We start from the raw sequence: 21103 nt of genomic DNA, 5'->3' as shown, positions 1-21103 counted from the left end.
CTTATCCATAAAGTGTTCATCAGTCATCAGCAGAGGCGGCTGCAGCTGATGAAGATTCGTCAGAAAGAGGAGAGAAGGGAGAGCAGGAAGAAAAAGAAGAAACAACAACAGAAACCTCAGCAGCAACAGCAGCAGCAGCAGAAGCAGAAGTACCACCATCCTCCCCAGTCTAACCATCACGCCACGAACCCCCCTGCAAAAACCCAGCATCAAGAACCCACATACCGCAGGAAACCCAACCCCACACGCCGCTACGATGGAGACGTACTCTCGCCGGTAAACACTCATATGCTCATTCTGTTTTATCCCTTTTTATCCCATTCATCCTTGTCCTTTTAAAGCCATATGTCCTTCCATCCACTGCATAATTATCTCAGTCACTTCTCTCATCATAAATTAGATTCATTTGCTTAACTTAGGGCTGGGCAATATGAGGATATGATTATGATATTGTGATAAATTGACATCATGGTTTTACTTTTCAGAGAATCATTGGCGTTGTAGTTTCTAACTCTCATTTAATTTCATTTTCTCATTGCGATACATTGTCATATCTTTATAAAAATGTCTTAATGTGTTGCAATTAGAGATGCACCAATGTAAAGGCTATTTTTCCGGCTATCGTCTGATTAAAAACATCCGATGATCAGGGCCGATTATATCCTGTCAATCAAAAGAGGTTCGGGAAAACACATCGATTTCGTGCTATGTAAAGATGTCTCTTGTGTGGAATGAAGACAAAACTGCAGTTTGTAATGTCTGTAATCTCGGCACCGCTAAAATTTTACACCCGAAGTAAATTTTACGACGCAGAACTTTCAGCATCGAGTCGGTCCCCGCTGCCCGCTCGCCCTCGCTCTGAATTAAAGCGCCAGTACACTGTTGAAAGATTTAAGTTGAAGATGAATTGACAAAAAATGTATATATTGCACAGAAAAATATATTTGTAGAGTAGTATATTTGATATTCAGTTAATGTTAATATATAAAAAAAGTTTATATGTTACCTGTTTGATGTTCAGTGATGAAGTAGAAATGCTTTTGTTTGTAGTGAGTGAATGTGAGACTAACAGGTTTTTTAGAATTCAGTCAATGTTAATATGAATTAATAACATTCAATAAGTTAAGAAATCTTACTTGAATCTTCAGAATTGAGTTCATGTGTGAATGTTAATGTGAGTAATGTGTTTTCTGTATGAGACCAGTTACTGTGAAACAACTTGTTTAAATGGAGAGAATAAAGCTTTTATTTGCATTTCTTTCAGAATTCTTTTAAATTAATTATTATTAATTTAAAAGAAGGTATAAAAGGAAGAACTATCGGTATCGGTTATTGGTATTGGCCGACATCACTCTGAATAATCGATTATCGGTATCTCTAGTTGCAATATAATATTTCCAAACCTAGGTCCACTTGTGGTCCTTAAAATTATGACCTTTCTCTCTTGTCTCCTCTCATCCAGAGCTACATTCAGCATTTCCGGGACAGACACGTGGACAGACGAGGCTACTCTCATGGCAGATTGGTTAGCAGTTCTCATACAGTGGATATTGACTATGACTGCGGCTCTCAGGTCCCCCTGACCGCCCATACAGGACCTGCAGTGAGAGTGTGATCCTGCCCCCTTGTGTTCAGTGGTGGTGTTCCAACCAGGCCTGCTCCTGTGCAGTCCTCAGGTCAGAGTCTGAAAGGAGAAGAATCATTTATATTGGGGACCCGCATGACATGGCTCTGCTCTGTTGTGTTATAAGTGATGCCCTGGGGAGGAATGTTTTTTGCCAACAGCCTTGTTCATCAGGGCTCTGACTGGAAATAGTTTCTCTCTGTCTAGATTGAAATTGTGTGCTGCTGAGAGTGCGTGTGTATTTGTGTGTGTGGTGTGTGTTTGGCCCTCCAAGGCTCCCCAGGCCATTATTTGACTCTATGCTGTCCCTTGGCAAGCAGAATGGGCTCATTACTATGTCAGCCATTTTTACAGAGGGGACATTATGCAGACTGAGCATTGGACCAAATGCGTCATGGCTCTGAAGCCTTCCCATCCACGTAAATCATACGTGTTTACGTACAGACAGCGTGCTTCACGGCAGCAGACTTTATAGCTCTTCCATGCGGGAGAGAAAAATGACCAGTTATGGGGATGCACTCTATTCACGAAACGTTGTTTACGGTACAAATGAGGCTGTACCTTTTACGGCAGCGGAAAACTGTGAGCTTCGTTTGTCAGGACTAATGGCCCGATTCTGTGCACTCTTACAAGGAAAGGCTCTTAAAGGGCCCTTACTGAAACATATACTGCCAGGCATGTCTACTAGCTGGTGTTGGTTTACCTCAGTCAGGAGATGGGTGAATGAGGCACCATTGTTCATTGTCTAATTAAGACTGAATTTAGCTCTCATTATGTCCCATATGGCTTAGTTAAAGCTTTGAGCAGCGACTCGCATTAGACCTGCAGGGGATAAGGCATTACCGGATTACGCTAATGATGCAGGTAACACTGTGAACACTACAGGAGTTTCTGTACAGATGATTTAAAGTGTCCTTGTCTACTGTGAAGGTTTTTCAATGAGACCAAGGTATTGACTGAACAAGAGTGAACAAGATTTATAATAGTGGACCAGCCACATTAAACAGGGATTATGTGTGTGTGTGTGTGCGTGTGTGTGTGTGTGTGTGTTTCTGTTTGTGTATGTTTGGGGAGGAATAGTGTGCATGTGTATGTATGAGGAAAAGGACGACGATGTGGTAATTTGTCTCATTTGAATTTCACATTTGTTTACATCCTGCTTCTTCCTCCAGTGGATGCGTAAATTCATCTTCAGTCTCGTCTCATCTCAAAACTGTAAAAAAAACAACAACAACAACAAAACAAACAAAAAACCCTAAAACGCTCAGCCTCACTCTGTTTACAGTCGTTTACCACAGCAGCATCAGTTGCTCCTGGACATTTTGTACATTTAGCTGAATGCTGAATATATTTGTACATATTATACCACTAGTGTCATGTTTAGTGTATTTTTCTCTGGTTAATACTTAATTACATCTGAATGCTGATTCAGTGTCATCATGGGTCTACTGGGTCTATTTATATTTCAACATTTTTGTTGTCTAAAAATAACTGTCGGATGAAGGGTGTCAGCAGGAGAAGATGAGCCCATGTTGCTTATTATTATTATTATCATTATTATTATTATTGCATGTGTTTGTACAAACGTGACTATGATAAAGTGCTTCTAAAGACTTTTATTCTGTATGTTTGTGCTATTTTAAAAATTATTTTTCTTTTTAATTTTGCTCTAGCTCCAAGGTAGGTTGAATTTAGATCTCACATATACACTATGACTTCAGCCCATGCATCAGCCATAGTATGATCAATTAGAGCTAGGATGCAAATCAATTTCTCTGTGAAAGTGAAAATTTGTATTTCTCAGAATTAATTCGCACAGAGGAAGATTAAAAATCAGATCAGCTTAGTATTGCCGCTTCTCTTTAAAGGGCAGCAAATATAGGAAAGTAATGAGATACTGTGTGACTGTTTGAGTTATCAGATTTCTGTTCTACATGATAAACTACATTTTCCGCTCTGCATGAAAAAAGAAAGTATTCGAAAAAAGTATAATTATTCCCAGTCACACTTGTTTCTTCACATCTACGCAGACAACAGTTGCCTTAGTGTTGTATTGTGGTACCCCAAGCTCTGTAAATGTGTACGAAATCTTTAATAATGTGGACCACTACCATCCCACATCTCCGCTCAATCATTTTGTCTGTCAGCTGAGAAAGCTCCACCTTTTGCAATAAAATTTAGGCACTCCAGCCTAGACTTTGTATTTTGGGGAACACTGAAGGGCTTTTTAAATTTAGCTGTCTCTGCTTGGCTGTTTCAAAATAACCAGTTTCTGCACAAATCCATTCCTGATGCCTGTGCTACGAAAGGGCATTTTTGCTTAAAACTTTCCATCATCCCACAGCCACCTCAGGGAGTTCCTCAAAGCTTCCCTTTCATGTATTTGTGTGCGCTGTGCATGTGTCTGCTTTGAGGTGGTCCAGACTGCTGATGAGAGAAATGCTAACCAGTTTTAGCATGATTATGAACTCTCAGTTACAACCCAGTGTTTGGGATCCTGCTGCTAATGTGCCCATATTCTCTGGAGGATGTGTCTAGACTGCATGCCTTCAAAGTGAGAGAGGGCATTAGCACCTGCTCCTACTAGAACAGCACTCGCAGCTGGATATATGGACTTGTAGTTTGATAATGAGCGAAAGTGTATTTATCTTCCCAATTAAAGAGTGTTGGTACAAAGCTTTTTGCCCTTTTGCTGCTATCTCTTAGTCTACATTGTGTCTCTTAATGCTCTGATCAGATGCCGAGTCTGAGCTTTGATTAGAGCAGTGAAGCCAGACATATTTTTTTGGTGGATAAGGAATAAGAAGTGCTGATTATGAGCAGAGAATAGGAAAGGTCACAGTGGTAGAAATTCCACAAATCCACTTTTTTTCTGTTTTCGGCTGAGCTGACATTTGTCGCTGAAGTGAAGCAAACGTTATTGAAAAGGAGCTCAGCGGCTAACTGCGTTTGTGGATCTGCTACAGATAAGTGCCAAGGGGAAAAAATCTGAATATATGAGTAGCTCCTTAAAGGAGTGGGGAGGCATGTTGCTGGTATGGTTTGAGTCCACTTGGAGTTAAAGGTCACTGCAAATGAGTACAAAGTTCTTCTGACTGATCACGTTTATCCTATGATGAGACCATTTCTTGATTGGAGTGGTCTCTTCCAGGATGACTCTGCTCCCATCCAGTGTACAAGGGCTCACTGAATGGTTTGATGAGGATGAAAATGGTGTAATGGTCATATGCTATGGCCTCCACAGTGACCACATATCAACCAAATTGAACATCGATAGGAGAATTCGATGTGATATCGAGTATCTTTTAAAGAATGATGTTCATCCCTCTGTACAATTCCAGCAACTTGTGAAATGTATCCTAAGGCACATCGAAGCTGTTCTGGTGGCTTGTGTTGGTCCATGACCTTATTAATGCACTTTATGCTGGTGTGTCCTTTAATTTGTCACCTGTCTGTATGTGTGTGTTATGGTCTTTAATCTTATCTGCAAAGGACAGGTGTGTGTGCAGGGTTTCATTCCATCTAAGCAGGAGACACACCTGAGTCCACTCGATTCATCTTCCCCTTCAAACATCTGTTACATGAGTCCTGTTTGCTGGTATAAAATCCTGCAGCCTTTGTGAGTAAGATTGATGACCTATGGTGTATTAAACCATCGTAAATGCCAGTTTATGAAATCCAATATGCATCAACGAACCGTTTTTGTTTTTTTGTTTACAATTCTAACAACAATGTTTTATATTATATAACAGGTTTTTATTGTAGTTCCCATTCCCAAATCTGTGAACCATTAACATTGTCTCATGTTGCTGAGAAATTGCCATTTATTTGATCATATCATGCAGTATGACCATGTTTCAAGTTTCATTTGAACGAATCCACAAAATTAGTTAGCAAGCCTCGTATGGTGGTATGCAATAAATCATGATGCACATGTGACCCACTTACTCACAAGCACACACATACACTTGCATACAAAATTCAGAGATTTAGCAGTTGAATATTGACCTTCTTTTTAACAAATGACTACCACGGTTTCATCTTCATTCGTAATCTTTTGGCCTTTGCACACTTTCAGCTTTGTCTCCTTTATTCCTCTATAGCTGCCTGGAATCGTGGGTCATAGCATCACTGAGGATATTAAAAAAACAAACAAAAAAAAAAAAAAAACAGAGGGCCTATGCGGCTTGGAAATGTCTTGATTGGATCAAATTCTGCTGCTGTTTTCTTTGTCTCTTGCCTTTCTTCTCTGTTTTACACGATGTCCTGCTGGTGTTGTGTGGATTCACTGACAACCTTCAAGAAGAGGAGATCAGTTACAGGTCAAATGGAGGATGCATAAAATTCTCAGGAAAATATGTCGAAGATGTGTAAGGTAAATAAAGTGTTGGAACAGAGACACAATGCGGTTTAAGATGAATTCAGTGTAATGTGTGTCAAATTTATGTCGGATAGGAATAATAGGGCCGGTGCAAATCTTTAAAATGTAATGATGAATTGTGTATTGGGAAATGAGTTCTTAAGTATTAATGCTCCTTGGCACTAGAGGAAAAACAGCCATTATTAGTATTGAGTGGATTTTAATGATGCTGCAGGCTGACAGTGTCTCAGAGCCATATGTTGAGTCCAGTGACATTTTTTAAAGTAAAGGGATTGGATTCTCTAAGGAAAACATCAGGAGGTGCGAAAGAAGGCGTGAGAAAGGAGACAAAATGGAACTGCTGCTTAACTTGCACACTGAGCCCTCATGGCACTCATTGCCTCACCTTAGACTAGAGGTGGATGAAAAATAAGCAAGCTGATGATTTCAGGAATTGAACAGCAATGAGGTGTTTGTATAAATGATCAAAGCGATGAAAAGATGACTAACACCTTAAAGAGATGTGTGTGTATGTTTGTGTCTCACCTCTCCGTCCCGGGTCTCTATGGTCTTGATCAGAACTGTTTTCTTGGAGTGGATCTCAGAGGAACGTGGCTGTGAGATATGCTCCTGGCTGGTCTCTGTAACATCCGCAACCACCATTAGATTAGATTGTTGAACTACATGTTATTTTCTGTACTGAATGTTAAGGTTCCCTTTTTAATGCATTTATCCACTTCCGGTTTTAATAGGTTTACACTTCCTATGAATCCTGTATTCATAATGTATTACATAATGCTATCTCTTAATAACAAGATTCTGGGCATTATTTACAATGCACTGTAACGTAAGATCTTGTACTGTATGTTATCTGTACTGCAAGTTGTGTATTATATTAATAGGTTCATGCTTTATGACAATTAAGCACTCTTATCTTGGGCCCTATACGACGTCATGGATGCTACATGATTCCTTATAAATGCTTTTATAATTCATTATGGATACAGGATTGTTAGGACGTAGTGGCTCCCTCTGGTGGAGAATTTAAGGAGTTTGGGTGTCTGTTTAATCTCTGGGCTGGTAAATAGATGTAGTCTATTTTTATATAAATGGCTCACCTCTGGCATCACCTCTGAAGTTCAAGGAGGAATATGACTGTGGAGGCAGAGAGATCCTGAAAAGTTGAAATGTCAAGTAAGAGTAATGTAATATGAAGCTATACAGGAACGCACTAATAAAAACATCTTCCTAATTGGTCTTTACAAAATGAAAATACTACTCTAATGAAAAACATGCAACAATTCTTTTCTCCTCTGTTTATTCCTGACCCCTCTTCACCTGCTCTCCTCTCCCTCCAGCAGCTTCCTGTAGGTGGCAATCTCCACATCCAGGGCCATCTTGACATTAAGGAGGTCCTGGTATTCACGAAGGTGACGAGCCATATCATCTTTCATTTTGGCAATCTCAGCCTCCAGACGAGTAATGGTGTCCTGGTAACCACCAGCCTCCTGGGCCAGCCGTTCTTCCATCTCTCTCATCTGTCTTATCAGAGACTCATTCTAGATAGATAGTAGAGTAAAAGTAAAATGTTAAAAAGAATGATAAAAACAATCCCTTAAAATGCAAAATGCTTGACTTTAGAGCCTCTCAGTTTATGTCAGTGTGTAAATTCCCACCAAACTCCTAAGCAAAATAATAAAGACCTGCTAATAACTACCCAGGTGTGCTGAGGCTGAGCTCATGTTTGCATTGATGTGGGTGCTGGTAATTATTCCTTCAGGCTTTATGAGGAATGTGAGATTAAAAATGGCTTACAGTGCCCTTGAGGGAATCGATCTCACAGGTGTAGGACTGGATTTGGTGGCGGAATTCCATAGTTTCCTGCTTGGCCTGTCTTAATGCATCGTGGTTCTTGCTCACAGCTTGGTTCAGATCTGTTACCTGGAGGAGGGAGAAAATAAGCAGCAGTCAGGGGGGTTGCTAGAAAATATTTTTCATTCCACATTAACATCCCACTTGTCAGTGGCAGGACAGCTACCTGTCAGTGCTTATTTAGTAAGATATTGAATGGAAGAAGCTGTTGTGGATTGTAATTTTACATCTATTTTACTCGGACCTTAATGTGTTGAGAATTATATGTACTGTGTAGTGTTTGTATTCATATGACAGACCTTGGACTTGTACCACTCCTCAGCTTCTGAAATGTTCTTGGCTGCGATGGCCTCATACTGGCCGCGAATGTCCCTCAGAGCAGCGGTCAGGTCGGGCTTGGACATGTCCATTTGGACCTGGACCTGAGTATCCTGCATCTGGCTCTGCAGCTCACGGATCTCCTGTGACGACAAAGAGACAAAATATTGAATATGTGTATACTCTCAGGGAAAAAGAAAAAAAAAACTGGCTTTTTCGAGGGGTCTTTTGAGAGTTCAGCGTTCTTAGATCCATAGAGTGGTTCTGCTTGGATGCCTTTTTAAATGGGGAAACACTGAATTGTATGGTTCTCCACAGAACTCTCATCTCTTGGGCTAGCTGCAGAACTTTTGAGGTTCTAGATTTAACCGTTAATGGTGTACCTTCCTAACATTTAATATGCTCAGGATTAGAATGAAACAGAATGTAAATTCTTTCTATATAGGGTCTAGTTAAAACCTCTGTATGATAGGGACCATTCTCTGTTGTAGGAGAATTGAGGAGGGGATTTGATAGATTTGACCTTTTTTAAAAGTACACTATGAGTACAAAAGTATAACAACTCTTTAAAGCTAAAGACTAATGCAAAATAGTCCACACGGTGAAATAGACAACGTGGGACATGACTGTTTTTTTTTTTTCCCTGTTCTGTGTCACAGCTGCGTGTGAATCTCTCTCTCTCTCTCTCTCTCTCTCTCTCTCTCTCTCTCTCTCTCTCTCTCTCTCTCTCTCTCTCTCAGGTTTTAATTATAGAAATACATGTGCTCCATTGCATTACACTGCCCCCTCCCTGTCACAGCACAGCTGACAAATACACACACCAGGCTAAGGTTTTACCCTTAAATGTCAGACAAAAAAAAAAAGACGAGCGCATGAAAGACTCTAACCTTTGGAGATTTGGCATGTGTGTGTTCATGTGGGTGGGTGTACGTGTGTGCACGCTTCGTTCCTTTTATATGCTTAGTGATTTACATTTGGACAGAAATAGAACAGATCAGGAGTGTTTATAGCTTGCTAATGTCTGCATGACATTTATGATTGGCCGAGAGAGAATGAACGTGTGACTAAGTGAATGGTCTGAAAAGCACACACACCTCCTCATGGATCTTCTTGAGGAAGGCAATCTCCTCATGAAGGCTCTCAATGCGTCTCTCCAAGTCCAGCCTGGCGAGAGTGGCAGCATCAACATCCTGCAGAAAAGCCACATGGATTCATTGTAGTTACAACAAAAGTACTGTAAAATGAGTCATAAAAAAAAAAACGAATCTGGAGGTTTTAAGAGATGAACATTTGATTTTTTTTTTTTTTTTTTTTTTTTTTTTTAAAGAACGTGATGTAGGGGCTTACAGCTCTGAAAGCAGAGAGGTTATTCTCAGCTTCTTCTTTCTGGTGGATCTCTTCTTGAAGTCTGCAGAAGAGCACAAATGGTCAGCGACCTTCAAACATGTGTACTTCTGAGGTTTAACAGAAGGTTTCACACCACAAACAAACCCTTTCTTTGAGGTAACATAAACATTTGATTAAATATTGTATATATTTATATATTGCAATCTTTAGCTATAGAACCAAGATATGTTTTTACCAAATTGATTATTTTAATAATCAATAACAACACATCACTCTTATACAATAACAATTTGTGAAGGATTACATTTATATTTTATATATTAGATTTTATATATATATATATATATATATATATATATATATATATATATATATATATATATATATATATATATATATATATATATAATACAGAATGATGTGCTTTTTTATCCTTTTTATGGTTAGGATCATCCACAAAACAAGTTAGCTCCAGTTCTCACTTATATTATAACTGTTATAAAGTCATTTTCTCTCTAGCCTCCCCCTCTTTTCTCCCCAATTTGGTCACCTGCCAATTCCCTCCCACCAACCAGCTCTCTTTCAATCAGCCCTTTCACATGACAGCTACCAACTGGGGAGGGTAAAGGCTAACACATGCTTCCTCTGAGACATGTGAAGTCAGCTAATTGCATCTTTTCAGACTGCTGCTCATGCTGTGTCAAAGGGTAGTGTAACATACATAGAGGAAAGCGCTATATGTTCTCTTCCACGTACATGAACTCACAGATGCCTTCAGTACGATTGGCTAATGCCACTGTGATTTCTTAAATTATGTGAAAAATCTGCCGTACAAGTGAGTTATTTGTTGCTATAGAAATAATAACATATTAGAATAAGCACATTAACATAAACTCATGATTTGCCATGCATTATTGTCAGAGCTGCTGTTATACAAAACTAATAAACACCTTCTGACCAATCAGAATCGAGTATTGAACAGCGCTGTGATATAAAATGTTTCATCTGGTTAAAAGTGTATTGTTATACTCTGATTTTAATATTCACTCTATTTAGGTGCGTTTATTTTTGTGATTAGATATTTTTACCATATTGCCCACCCCTTCCCCTAACAGGCATTCATCCCAAATGCAGTTGCTTTCCATTTATAGAGGAAAAGTGGAGAAGAAAAAAAAAAAAAAGGAAAGAGCAAGGGACATGCTCTGGTGTGACTCTGGGGTCAATGAGGATATGGCATTTAGCCAATGTGGAATCACACAATTGCATTGGCCATTAAAATTGATGTCCCTGAGTCCTTTGACATGGCTACACATAGACTATGTAGCACCTATCTGGTTGCATGCGTGTCATTGTTGGCATGCTGATTATGTTTGATAATATTTCAATGACAGTTGTGGGAGTCACGCCATGACTATCACTATGCCTTAGCTGATCACTCAATTACACAGTATGTTACAGGAAATACGACTGAACTGCAATACTGTGACATGTTAACACTTAATAACAGGCACCATTGCTCTTTGTAAGCCCTGCATATATGTTTATTTAAGCTAGTCCTCATTCTTGCGCTTTTTGGGTGTCCCTTTAATGCGGAGATCCACTCTGCTTGAGCAATGGCTAGAAATAGAGTCTGCTTTTACAAGCTTGAAAACAGTTACTGTGAATCATTATTGTTAATGTAGGGTAGTTATAAGCTAATGCCTACAGTTCCGCGAGTGCCTTGCACTCACTCCACCACACAAGCACACACACACACACACACACACACTGGGGGAGGCTGAGAGATAAGGGTATTTTAGGAGATGAGAATTCTCCACAGTGCTGGGGGGGTTGGGTATATCAAGAAGGATAATAATAGCTTACTAATCTGGGAGCCATGTTACATTACAGTGGATCCTCTAGAAGCTACGAAAGCAACTGGAGCAATGTCAAATCACACTCCCAGTATCATACACACTTCATATATGAGCTACAGAATGTCTCTCTCTCTCTCTCTCTCTCTCTCTCTCTCTCTCTCTATATATATATATATATATATATATATATATATATATATATATATATATATATATATATATATATATATATATATAATCACTCTCTGTTACACACCTTAATTCCAGAACAGTCTCTGTACTTTTAAATACCCTCCATGTCTACCTACTCTCCCCTTCTGTGATTCATGATTGCACTCAGTGTTAATATTTTAACAGCTGGAACTGTGTCCAGAGCTTATTCCCTTTTCAACTTTTTAGCCTTCACCGACACTATAGCTGCTAATTGAATCTTCTGTTGGAAAAAAAAATATCTGCAGGCTAAAATGAAATTGCTTTTCTGCAATATTTGGTGAAAAATAACACATTTGAACTTTCCACAGGCGCTCTTTGAAATATTATATGGCTGATAGAGACAGCGCTGTCCTGTATTCCAGGAACCTGACCATGAAGGTCTTTGCTCATATGTGGGCAATGTTATTGTCAAATACTGTAACCTAGACCATACATTTTCATTAAATTCAAATAACAGCAATTCACTGTTATTGCCATAGTAAATATCCTTTATGAAGAAGCTCAAGAATATCATGAGATATAAACTCCCACTATAATGTAAACTCTACAATAAATTGTACATCTTGTATCACCCTTTTCTCTGGTCTAATCAGTTACACAGATAGATGAGTTATGGAGAGAGTCTGCTTGTTTCCAGTCTAAATCAGGCTTGTTGTATAACAAAGGTCAGAATAGTGGGGCGCGTAGAAGTTTTAACACTAGGCTAAAGACTCACTGTGTTAAATGATTCAATGCTAATTGAATACACATATTTTAAGGAAACAGGAACATTGGAATCTCAACACATGTCAAAATAATCTGTCTCCCAGTAGACTCATTCCAGAGGTGGCTATTATCTGTTTATTCTCCTTTCTAGAAAATTGATGCATGGCAGGGTTTCTTAAAGATTTTCACAGATTTTCATATTATCACAGCACTGATTTATTTTATGAATATATGTATATGTATTAAGCAAATATGCAACACTATTCATTTACTTTTATTTCTGAACTTTTTAACTTTTTAACCTTGTTACACTGAAGTAAAATACTTCAAAATATTTTTTCTAGTTTTATTATTGTTGAGAAAAATATTATTGCGACTAGCATAATATTATGCCCATTGTATTCAAGTGACATTTAAACATTTTAATCATTGCTTTGTGTCACTGGCCCCACAGATATATATATATATATATATATATATATATATATATATATATATATATATATATATATATATATATATATATATATATATATATATATGTGTGTGTGGTATATGTTTTGCAACTCATCAAACTATCTTTTGAAATTTCTCTCACCTGAGCTTGAGTTTCTCTAGGTCGTCAGCCAGGTTGTCACGTTCCACCTCTACGCGAGCTCTCTGGTTGGTCACCGTGTCCACCTGCCTGCGCAGCTCCCTCATCTCCTCCTCGTACATCTCAGCAATGCGTGTGGGCTCGCGGCCCCTCAAGCGCTCAATCTCTACAGACAGGGCCTGGTTCTGCTGCTCGAGGAAGCGCACCTTCTCTATGTAACTGGCGAAGCGGTCGTTCAGGTGCTGTAGCTCGGCCTTCTCATTGGTGCGCGTATGCAGGAAATCCTGGTTCATGGCATCGGCCAGGTTGAAGTCTAGCTTCTCACCCAAACCCGCGTAGGAGCGTGTCACGGCTCCACCACCATAGCCGAAGGAGGATGCTCCAGAGCGGTGGCGTGAGTAAACGGGGGCAGAAGAGGAGGTCTTGGTCACCTCATAGACTCTGGAAGAAACACGGGAAGCGCCGGAAGAGCCACGGCCAAACAGGGAGCTGGACATGGTCGAGCCCAGACCTGAGCCGAAGGTTCGACGGTAGGAAGAGGCCGTCTCAGCGGATGAGGAGTAGTTCTTGCTCATGGTTGTGAAGTTATGGGTTGGGGTGTGTGCTGGAAAGAAAGTAACTGGGTTGAAAGACTTTGATAGAATGAAGATCAGTGGCCAGGAAAGCTGCTATATGTAGCCTTGGTCAAATTTTACCCCCTCCCTCATATTAATCACCCCTCTCCTCAGCCCATCCTGTTCACTCAGCTGTCATGGAGTTTCCAGTATTTGAGTGGAGTAGATGCCAGTAAGTGTGTGAGATAGATAGCATGAGTGAATTAGTGGTGATGAACAGTTGCTTAGACTCAGTTACTTGAAAGTCTAGTAAGTTGAGGTCTAGTATTCCATGCTAAATCAATGTTCAGTGACTGTCACAATCTTTTAAAAATGTATTTTCCAGTTCCACCCGGAATTGTATCAAATATAAGCTGGGACAAAAATGATACTTATTTACAGGAATACATGAGTATAATCTGCTGTGATTCAGGAAAACTCTACACAAACACTTATAACTCAATTGCTTTTTAGAAAACACTTTTTAGCAGTTCATGATGTAAATCTAAGGGTCCATATGCCATGTGAAAGATCATCCATTTTGCCGTTGGTTATTTTAGATCATGGTTCTGTTTTGCGCTACATTCATACACACCTCAGGCCTTCCATGTGTGGTGGGTTGCCTGATATTCACACTTAATCGGGAAGTCCGTGGGCGAGAGGCTGTTTGGTAGAATGGAATGTTACAGCCTTTGGGAAGACGAAAACAGAAGCTCATAAACCATGATTCAGTGCTTCATTCATGTTTGGCTGTGAGGTCTTGTCTCTTATTAGAGAGAAAATCAGATTTCCCTTCTTGATACAGATAAAATGTTGTTTCTTATGTGCATAGTGTAATAATTGATTCATGAATCATTAAGAAGAGAGTATGACTTTGGATTTCTACATGCGTGAAACAAACTACTGTCACTGTTACTATTATTGGACCTTTGGAGATCTTTATCATTTTGAATGATGGACCTGATCATAGTGAAACTATTTGTGAGGTCTTATTCTGGCGATAACACAAAAATATTTAAGGTTAGCTAAATATGTTGTGTTAATGTTACACTGAAGAAACATTTAATGCTAGTAGAGCTCAGGATATCACCTGGCCAAATTCATCTCCCATTTCTTGTCGTTCTAATTAGGTGCCTTATATCTCATCTTATTCAGCACTTTAGATGACTATTCTCTGAATAATATGAAACCCTGTAAGAGCTTTGGCATGCCCACCTCCCCCCCTCTGTCTGCAGTACTGTTCCCCTGCCTGAATGGTCTGTGTTGGTCCACAGCTGCTGCTGTCAATGCTATTAATAGGCTTTTAGTCTAAACACTGTCCCTTGAATGTTCTTCTTAGGGCCCTTCAGAGAGCACGAGAGCCTGTACTTGACAAATTTTAACACTAACCTCTTCAACTGGAACATCTTTATAAACACGGAAGCACTGATGTACAAAACAAAGCTATTGAGTAGCTGCAAATTGGATTATTTAGATGTAGAGTAGAGGGAAAACCAACAAATACACACCCCTACTATTAATATACTGAAAAATATCATCTATCAAACATCTAGCTTTCATGCAGGTTGAATTAGTCAAATCGCACGCCATTTGAGATGACCAGTCCTTCAATAAACAGGTTAATTTTAAACTTGTGATCTTGTGACTTTAAGTCTACATACATGCAACTCATCACAAGCAACAAGAAACGTCCAGACTTCCAAAATCACAACAGACTGCAGTCACCCAGCATGCAGTTCTGACTGACAGATGGCACCAAAGCATCCAGTTATAGCCAAGCAGGTTAAAGAACAGTTTCTCTTTTTTTGCATGCTATCAGTTTACTGCATAGTTTCCAGTTCATTCTCTCAACAGCTTTGTCACTACAGTGGTACTTGAAAGTTTGTGAACCCTTTAGAATTTTCTACATTTCTGCATAAATATGACCTAAAACATCATCAGAGTTTCACAAGTTCTTTTTCAAGCTCTGAAAGTAGACAAAGAGAATGCAATTAAAGAAATGAGGCAAAAATATTATACTTGGTCATTTATTTATTGAGGAAACAATATTGACCCCCTTGTGCAGCAATAACTGCAACTAAAAGTTTCCAGTAACTGTTGATCAGTCCTGCACATCGGCTTGGAGGAATTTCAGCCCGTTCCTCAGTACAGAACAGCTTCAACTCTGGGATGTTGGTGGGTTTCCTCACATGAACTGCTCGCTTTAGGTCTTTCCACTACATTTCTATTGGATTACGGTCAGGACTTTGACTTGGCCGTTCCAAAACATTAACTTTATTCTTCTTGAACCATTCTTTAGTAGAACACCTTGTGTGTTTAGGGTCGTTGTCTTACTGCATGAAAAACTTTCTTTTGAGATTCAGTTCATGAACAGATGTCCTGACATTTTCCTTTAAAATTCACTGATATAATTCAGAATTCATTGTTCCATCAATAATGACAAGTCTTTCTATTCCAGATGCAGCAAAACAGACCCAAACCATGACACTACCACCACCATGTTTCACAGCTGGGATAAGGTTCTTATGCTGGAATGCAGTGTTTTCCTTTCTCCAAACATAACACTTCTCATTTATTTAAAAAAAAACTGTTTTGGTCTCATCCACCCACAAAATATTTTTTCCAGTAGTCTTCTGGTTTGTCCATCTTTAGCAAACTGCAGAAGGGCAGCAATGTTCTTTTAGTAGAGCAGTGACTTTCTCCTTGAAACCCTGCCATGCACACCAGTGCTGTTCAGTGTTCTCCTGATGGTGGACTCATGAACATTAACATTATCCAATGTGAGATAGGCCTTTAGCTGCCTAAGAACTTACCCTGAGTTCCTTTTTAACCTCACATACTATAACAGATCCTGCTGTATTTTTTCTTACTTGGATATTCTGGGTTTTTTTGTTCTTGTATTTTTGTGTAAGTGACGTTACCCCATCATGTCACCCCATGATGACAGATGCTGTTTCCGCCCTTCTACGATTCCTTATTTTGTCCCAGCTAACACTTTTAGGTTACCCAAACGCTTCCTGAATGTAACAATCATTCTGTTTTCTGTCTGAGAACATTTTCCCCCATTTCTACAAAGTTACAAACTACAAGCTACAAACTTTTCAGTTAAAGCATTTCCAAAAACATGTCCTTTTTATATGTTATCCAACCTAAAGCATTGTGTGAGCAACAATTTAAAAACTTTATAAAGTGAAGCAAACTGACATCATGTTCTTTCAGAAATTTGTAGAAAGTTCTTAAGTAACATCTTAAGTAGCATTTCAATATGCAAATGTTCTTGACATTATGACTGGATGTTAATAAATCCAACATGGCTTTTTCAATGGAGAGATTTAGCTTTTGTCTCCTAGGGCTGTGCATAGGTTTGGTATTTGTTTTGTTTCTCAGGTGTCACAATAATCCAAAGGAACTCAAACAACACCTCATCTAATGCACCATAACTTTTTACTCATGTTCTCACTCTTTATCAGGGGAGCTGTTAGAGAGCTAGAATGACAAGAACAGCATGGCCTTTTTAGGGCAAGGGAACTCAGTGAAACTCTGACATTTACACCAGGTGCCAGGATTACTGAAATAACACGAAAACTTTAGAATAATGTGCAGTTGCTCTAGTATGTAGTAACATTCTGGAGAATTCTAGTAGCCCAAGTGGGTCAGCAGAATGGAAATAGCTTGATGTAGCAATTTTAGAAAGTAGCATGGGAAAAAAACATGAGAAGTTCTCTTCATCTGCGTTAAGAGACTTAGCATGTGTGCCTGGAATAAAATACATGTAAGGCAAATAAATAATGGAAGACTAACTCAGTAAATTAAAGCATGCTGACCATTTCAATTTTATTTCAAGTGGGTCACATTTTCATCTTTTTCACTTTGTTAGTAGAGCTCGTTCTTGCTGATCATCCAAATGGTCCAAAAAGCAACATTTTGAATGCTGTTATCCGGTAGAAATAGCTTCATCCTCACAGAAGGGTTGTTGCTGAAAAATAAGTTATCATTGCTATAATTATATCTAATCATGTAACAGATGATCACCATTTTCCTTATATCATTTTGCATTCTTAGTGCGTAACAAAGTTTTAGCTCTTGCAGCAGACATCTTCTCCATAAATATGAATGTGGGACAGTGTGTATCTGTGAATGTGTGACTGTTGCTTCCATTGGGGGTTGTCACACTTAGGTAATTTTATTATAAATGTATATAAAGTAGCCAAAGTATAGGGTTACATTTACATTTGACATTTATTCATTCAGCAGATTCTTTTATCCAAAGCGACTTACAAATGAGGAAATACAGGCAATGGTAGGCCTGTCCCACATGTGCACGTCCCACACATACACCCTTTCACCTCATCCAATCATCTAACAAGAAAAAAGAGAAAAACATATAGAAGAAAACAGAAGGAGGGAGGGAATAGTAACACACTGAAATGAGTTTAGTCCGTTTCTCAACCCTGCCGAAAATATAGAACGTATAGTTGAATAAGATCAGTCCTTGTTGCTTGTGTGAAAGCTGGTGTGGTGTGCTGCGCTGCATTCAGGTCACCCCTTAGTGTGATCATTTAACCAAGCACACTTGTGACACAGAAAAACCTGGGCTCTCTGCCAGAGCAGTAAATGAACTGGCTGATGTGCCTCCATGTTTATAGCAACTGTGTCATAGAAACAGACATGCTTTTCAGCATGTCTAATGGCAGATCTCATTTTTCATTCAAATATTCTTAAGTTATTTAAAAAGTATTCTTAATGATTTAAGCGTGCATGCAGTTTAGATGCAAAATTTAAAAAAAAAAAAGATTTGGTGATACTGTTATTTGAACTCAGAGGTTTGATTTCATCATCATCTATGATTACGTTAACTAGAAACCTCCAAGTAGCACCCTGAGCATTTGAAGCATTCAGCTATCACATCCTGAATATGAATATATTTTATATTATTTATTATTATATTATTATTTGGTAGTGGCACATTATCAGGTTATGGCTTAAATGAAGTTACAGAGGAAAGCACCGGCTGGTGAATGGACTGAAAGGACAGAAATGATTTATCATGAGGTCAGATCTCACAAGGACCTCCTGTTGCCTGGTAACCACAAATACAGGCTCTGACATGTGGGCTACTCATGTAAAAGCCGTTCTGGAGTGACCGTGTGTCCTCTGAATGTTTGTCTATGATATTAAACCACCTTAATCAATTGCAGTGAGGCTGATGATCTTCATGCACAAATAGCAGAGTATCATTATTACATTTAAATGATATGATCAACTGAATCAGTTGATAAATACAGACTAAACAATAAATTAAAGAAGGGCTTGAATTTAGATTTTTGTCTCCAGACCGGCTGTGTGGAGCTGTAGGTAAAAGCCAGAGATGGAGCAGAAAAGCAGATATTATATTGAGAAAGCAAGACTTTAATGAAGACAATAGCCCAGTGAGTGGCACTTTACATTCCATTGTTTTTGTATTTTAATATTTTACATGAACCCTTCTGTTTTTTCCACATAATCGAGCTGAATCCCATGGATCCTGTTCTTTCCCTTTTCTGAAAGAACAACCACTGAGAGCATGTTAATCCTTAAACTCCTAGGAGCCGTCAGTGAGTGTAGACTTACATTCCTGTCTCTTGTATCTACATACCATTTTCTACTTTCACTGTAGTTATTGAATAATTCATAGAAGTTATTTTAATATGTTGATGAGACATTTTAACTGCACTTGATTTCTGTTTTCTATGTAACAAGCTGCATTTTTTCGTAATGACGTGCTTATCCTTTCCTGCAGCATGGATCTATCATCGCAGCATGGCCTGGCCAGCATGTGCCACTATGGGGGAGGTGAGAGAGTGCAGCTCCCGGGAGGCACTGGGGTCTAAATGCCATGACATGTGACTCCAAATATAGGCGGGGGTTAGGGGAAGGCGTGGGTGGCACCGCAGCAGGTCGGCTTTCAAAAAAACAATCTGCAGCTGCCCCAGCAACCCCCCAAACAGACTTCAACAAGAGATGAAGTTACATGAAAGAGAGAGAGATGGGTGCTCATCAGTGATTTGATATAAATTATTCTGGGTAGATAGGTGTCATGAGCCTGAATGGTGAAGTAGGTAGGATTAAACAGAGAAAAATACTCAACTAAAGAATTATATTCTTTCCTAATCATTAATTGAATATTTTCCCCAGAATGTTTAGATTTTCAAGTTCTTTAAAAATGCATTAAAAATTTTGTTGTTTGTGTATTGTGCTTTCCAGTGATTTTTCATCATGGGCACAAGCAATAACCATGTGCTGATCAGGCAATAACTACATGTGGACAGTGGGTGGCACTGTGAGTTCGGGCTTTCTGGTGAGGTATATTTTTAGTAGATGGATCTTTAAGGACAGGGGTGTCCAATCTTATCCGCAAAGGGCCAGTGTGGATGCAGGTGTTCATTCCAATCAAACAGGAGCCACATCTGATTCCACCTGTTTAATCAGGTGAGCCTGACTTTTAATAGACTCAGGTGTGGCTTCTATTGGTTTGAATGAAAACTTGCACGCACACCAGCCATTTCTGGACACCCCTGTTTTAGGATTTCCATCTTATTTACAAACACTAATACAATTTCAAAACAAGGCAAGTTGTAGAAATTACTGTCATATCTAACATACAATATAACTTATTTTAAAAGCTGTTTATTTATTTATTTATTTATTTATGGAATAGCCTGTTAGATAATGGAGAATCTTTGTAATTAATATGGATAGTCAAGAATTATATTATAAGTACATTGTCATTAAGAAATGAATAACATAAATATATTCATGCCTCAACATACTGGTTCCAGGTAGGTAAAAGCTGAGCCAACCCTTAATTTGTTTTTGTGTGTGTGTGTGTGTGTGTGTGTGTGTGTGTGTGTGTGTGTGTGTGTGCCCTCAAATGGGAAATTTGCACATTGAGCCACAGCTGCAGGTCAGATTTTATGTACAGCACATTTAAAGGGGAAACAATATGGTAAGTGGTCAGAGTTACGTTAATAATCAGAAGTGAATGAGGAAAGATGAAGAAAATGTTGCAAAAAAAAAGGTAAAGTTAAAAAAAGAAAAGGTCACAACTTTTCTAATGTCATGTTTCTCAAGGGCAGATCTATAAAATACTTATAGAAAACTATACATAAAATATTATTATTATTATTATTATTATTATTATTATTATTATTATTATTATTATTATTATACTATGGTGGAGATCATGATCAAACATTATCAAAGTGGGATAACAATCAGGTGTGAGTGAGCACCCTGTTTTATTTAATGAACAGGGATCTACAAAAGTCTGATCTTCACAACACATGTTTGTGGAAGTGTATGAACGAAGGAGTTGTTGATATTCATCAGGCTGGAAAATGTTACAAAACCGTCTCTAAAGAATTTGGACTAGAGATTTTGTAGAAATGGAGGAAATTTAAGACCATTATTACCCTCCCCAGGAGTGGAAACTAACAAAGATCACTCAAAGAGCAAGACATGTAATAGACTGCGATGTCACAAAGGAACCCAGGGTAACTTCTAAGCAACTAAAGGCCTCTCTCACATTGGCTAATGTTAATGTTCATGAGTTCACCATCAGGAAAACATTGAACAGCACTG

The 21103-nt window shown here is 38.7% G+C and overlaps 2 protein-coding genes and 1 long non-coding RNA gene across 3 annotated transcripts in view; 2 read left to right on the top strand and 1 right to left on the bottom strand.

Annotated features, from left to right (window-relative positions):
• tmem198a (transmembrane protein 198a) overlaps window positions 1-3518 on the top strand; it is a 34668-nt gene extending 31150 nt beyond the window's left edge. The window contains exons 4-5 of the mRNA XM_017470921.3: window positions 14-276; window positions 1463-3518. Of these exons, the coding sequence (XP_017326410.1) occupies window positions 14-276; window positions 1463-1615 (416 nt within the window). The 3' untranslated portion in view covers window positions 1616-3518. The remainder of the gene's footprint in view (window positions 1-13; window positions 277-1462) is intronic.
• Window positions 3519-5358: 1840 nt separating this feature from the next.
• Window positions 5359-13547, bottom strand: desma (desmin a). Its single transcript, XM_017470920.3, has 9 exons — window positions 12894-13547; window positions 9522-9582; window positions 9269-9364; window positions 8156-8317; window positions 7800-7925; window positions 7323-7543; window positions 7103-7158; window positions 6531-6625; window positions 5359-5920 (listed from the first exon to the last, which is right to left on the bottom strand). Exons 1-9 carry the CDS (start codon window positions 13463-13465, stop codon window positions 5879-5881), a joined length of 1431 nt encoding a protein of 476 aa, XP_017326409.1. The 5' UTR covers window positions 13466-13547; the 3' UTR covers window positions 5359-5878.
• A 5305-nt stretch (window positions 13548-18852) lies between these two features.
• LOC124628235 (uncharacterized) lies at window positions 18853-19711 on the top strand. The gene is made up of 2 exons (XR_006982614.2): window positions 18853-19077; window positions 19263-19711. It is a non-coding gene; the product is annotated as an uncharacterized LOC124628235 (long non-coding RNA).
• The last annotated feature ends 1392 nt before the right edge of the window (window positions 19712-21103 follow it).

The sequence above is a fragment of the Ictalurus punctatus genome, chromosome 6 (assembly GCF_001660625.3).
Source record: "Ictalurus punctatus breed USDA103 chromosome 6, Coco_2.0, whole genome shotgun sequence".
NCBI classification, from domain to species: domain Eukaryota; kingdom Metazoa; phylum Chordata; class Actinopteri; order Siluriformes; family Ictaluridae; genus Ictalurus; species Ictalurus punctatus.
This window is presented reverse-complemented; position numbering and strand designations above follow the sequence as displayed.

What these genes read in the sequence shown, in the direction of transcription:
- desma (XM_017470920.3), bottom strand. Translation starts at nt 13,465, where the DNA reads ATGAGCAAGAACTACTCCTCATCCGCTGAGACGGCCTCTTCCTACCGT. An exon ending in CTGGAGGGAGAGGAGAGCAG is followed by an intron (nt 7,159 to 7,322) that starts GTGAAGAGGGGT and finishes TCAACTTTTCAG; the next exon opens with GATCTCTCTGCCTCCACAGT. An exon ending in CTTCAGAGGTGATGCCAGAG is followed by an intron (nt 6,626 to 7,102) that starts GTGAGCCATTTA and finishes CGGATGTTACAG; the next exon opens with AGACCAGCCAGGAGCATATC.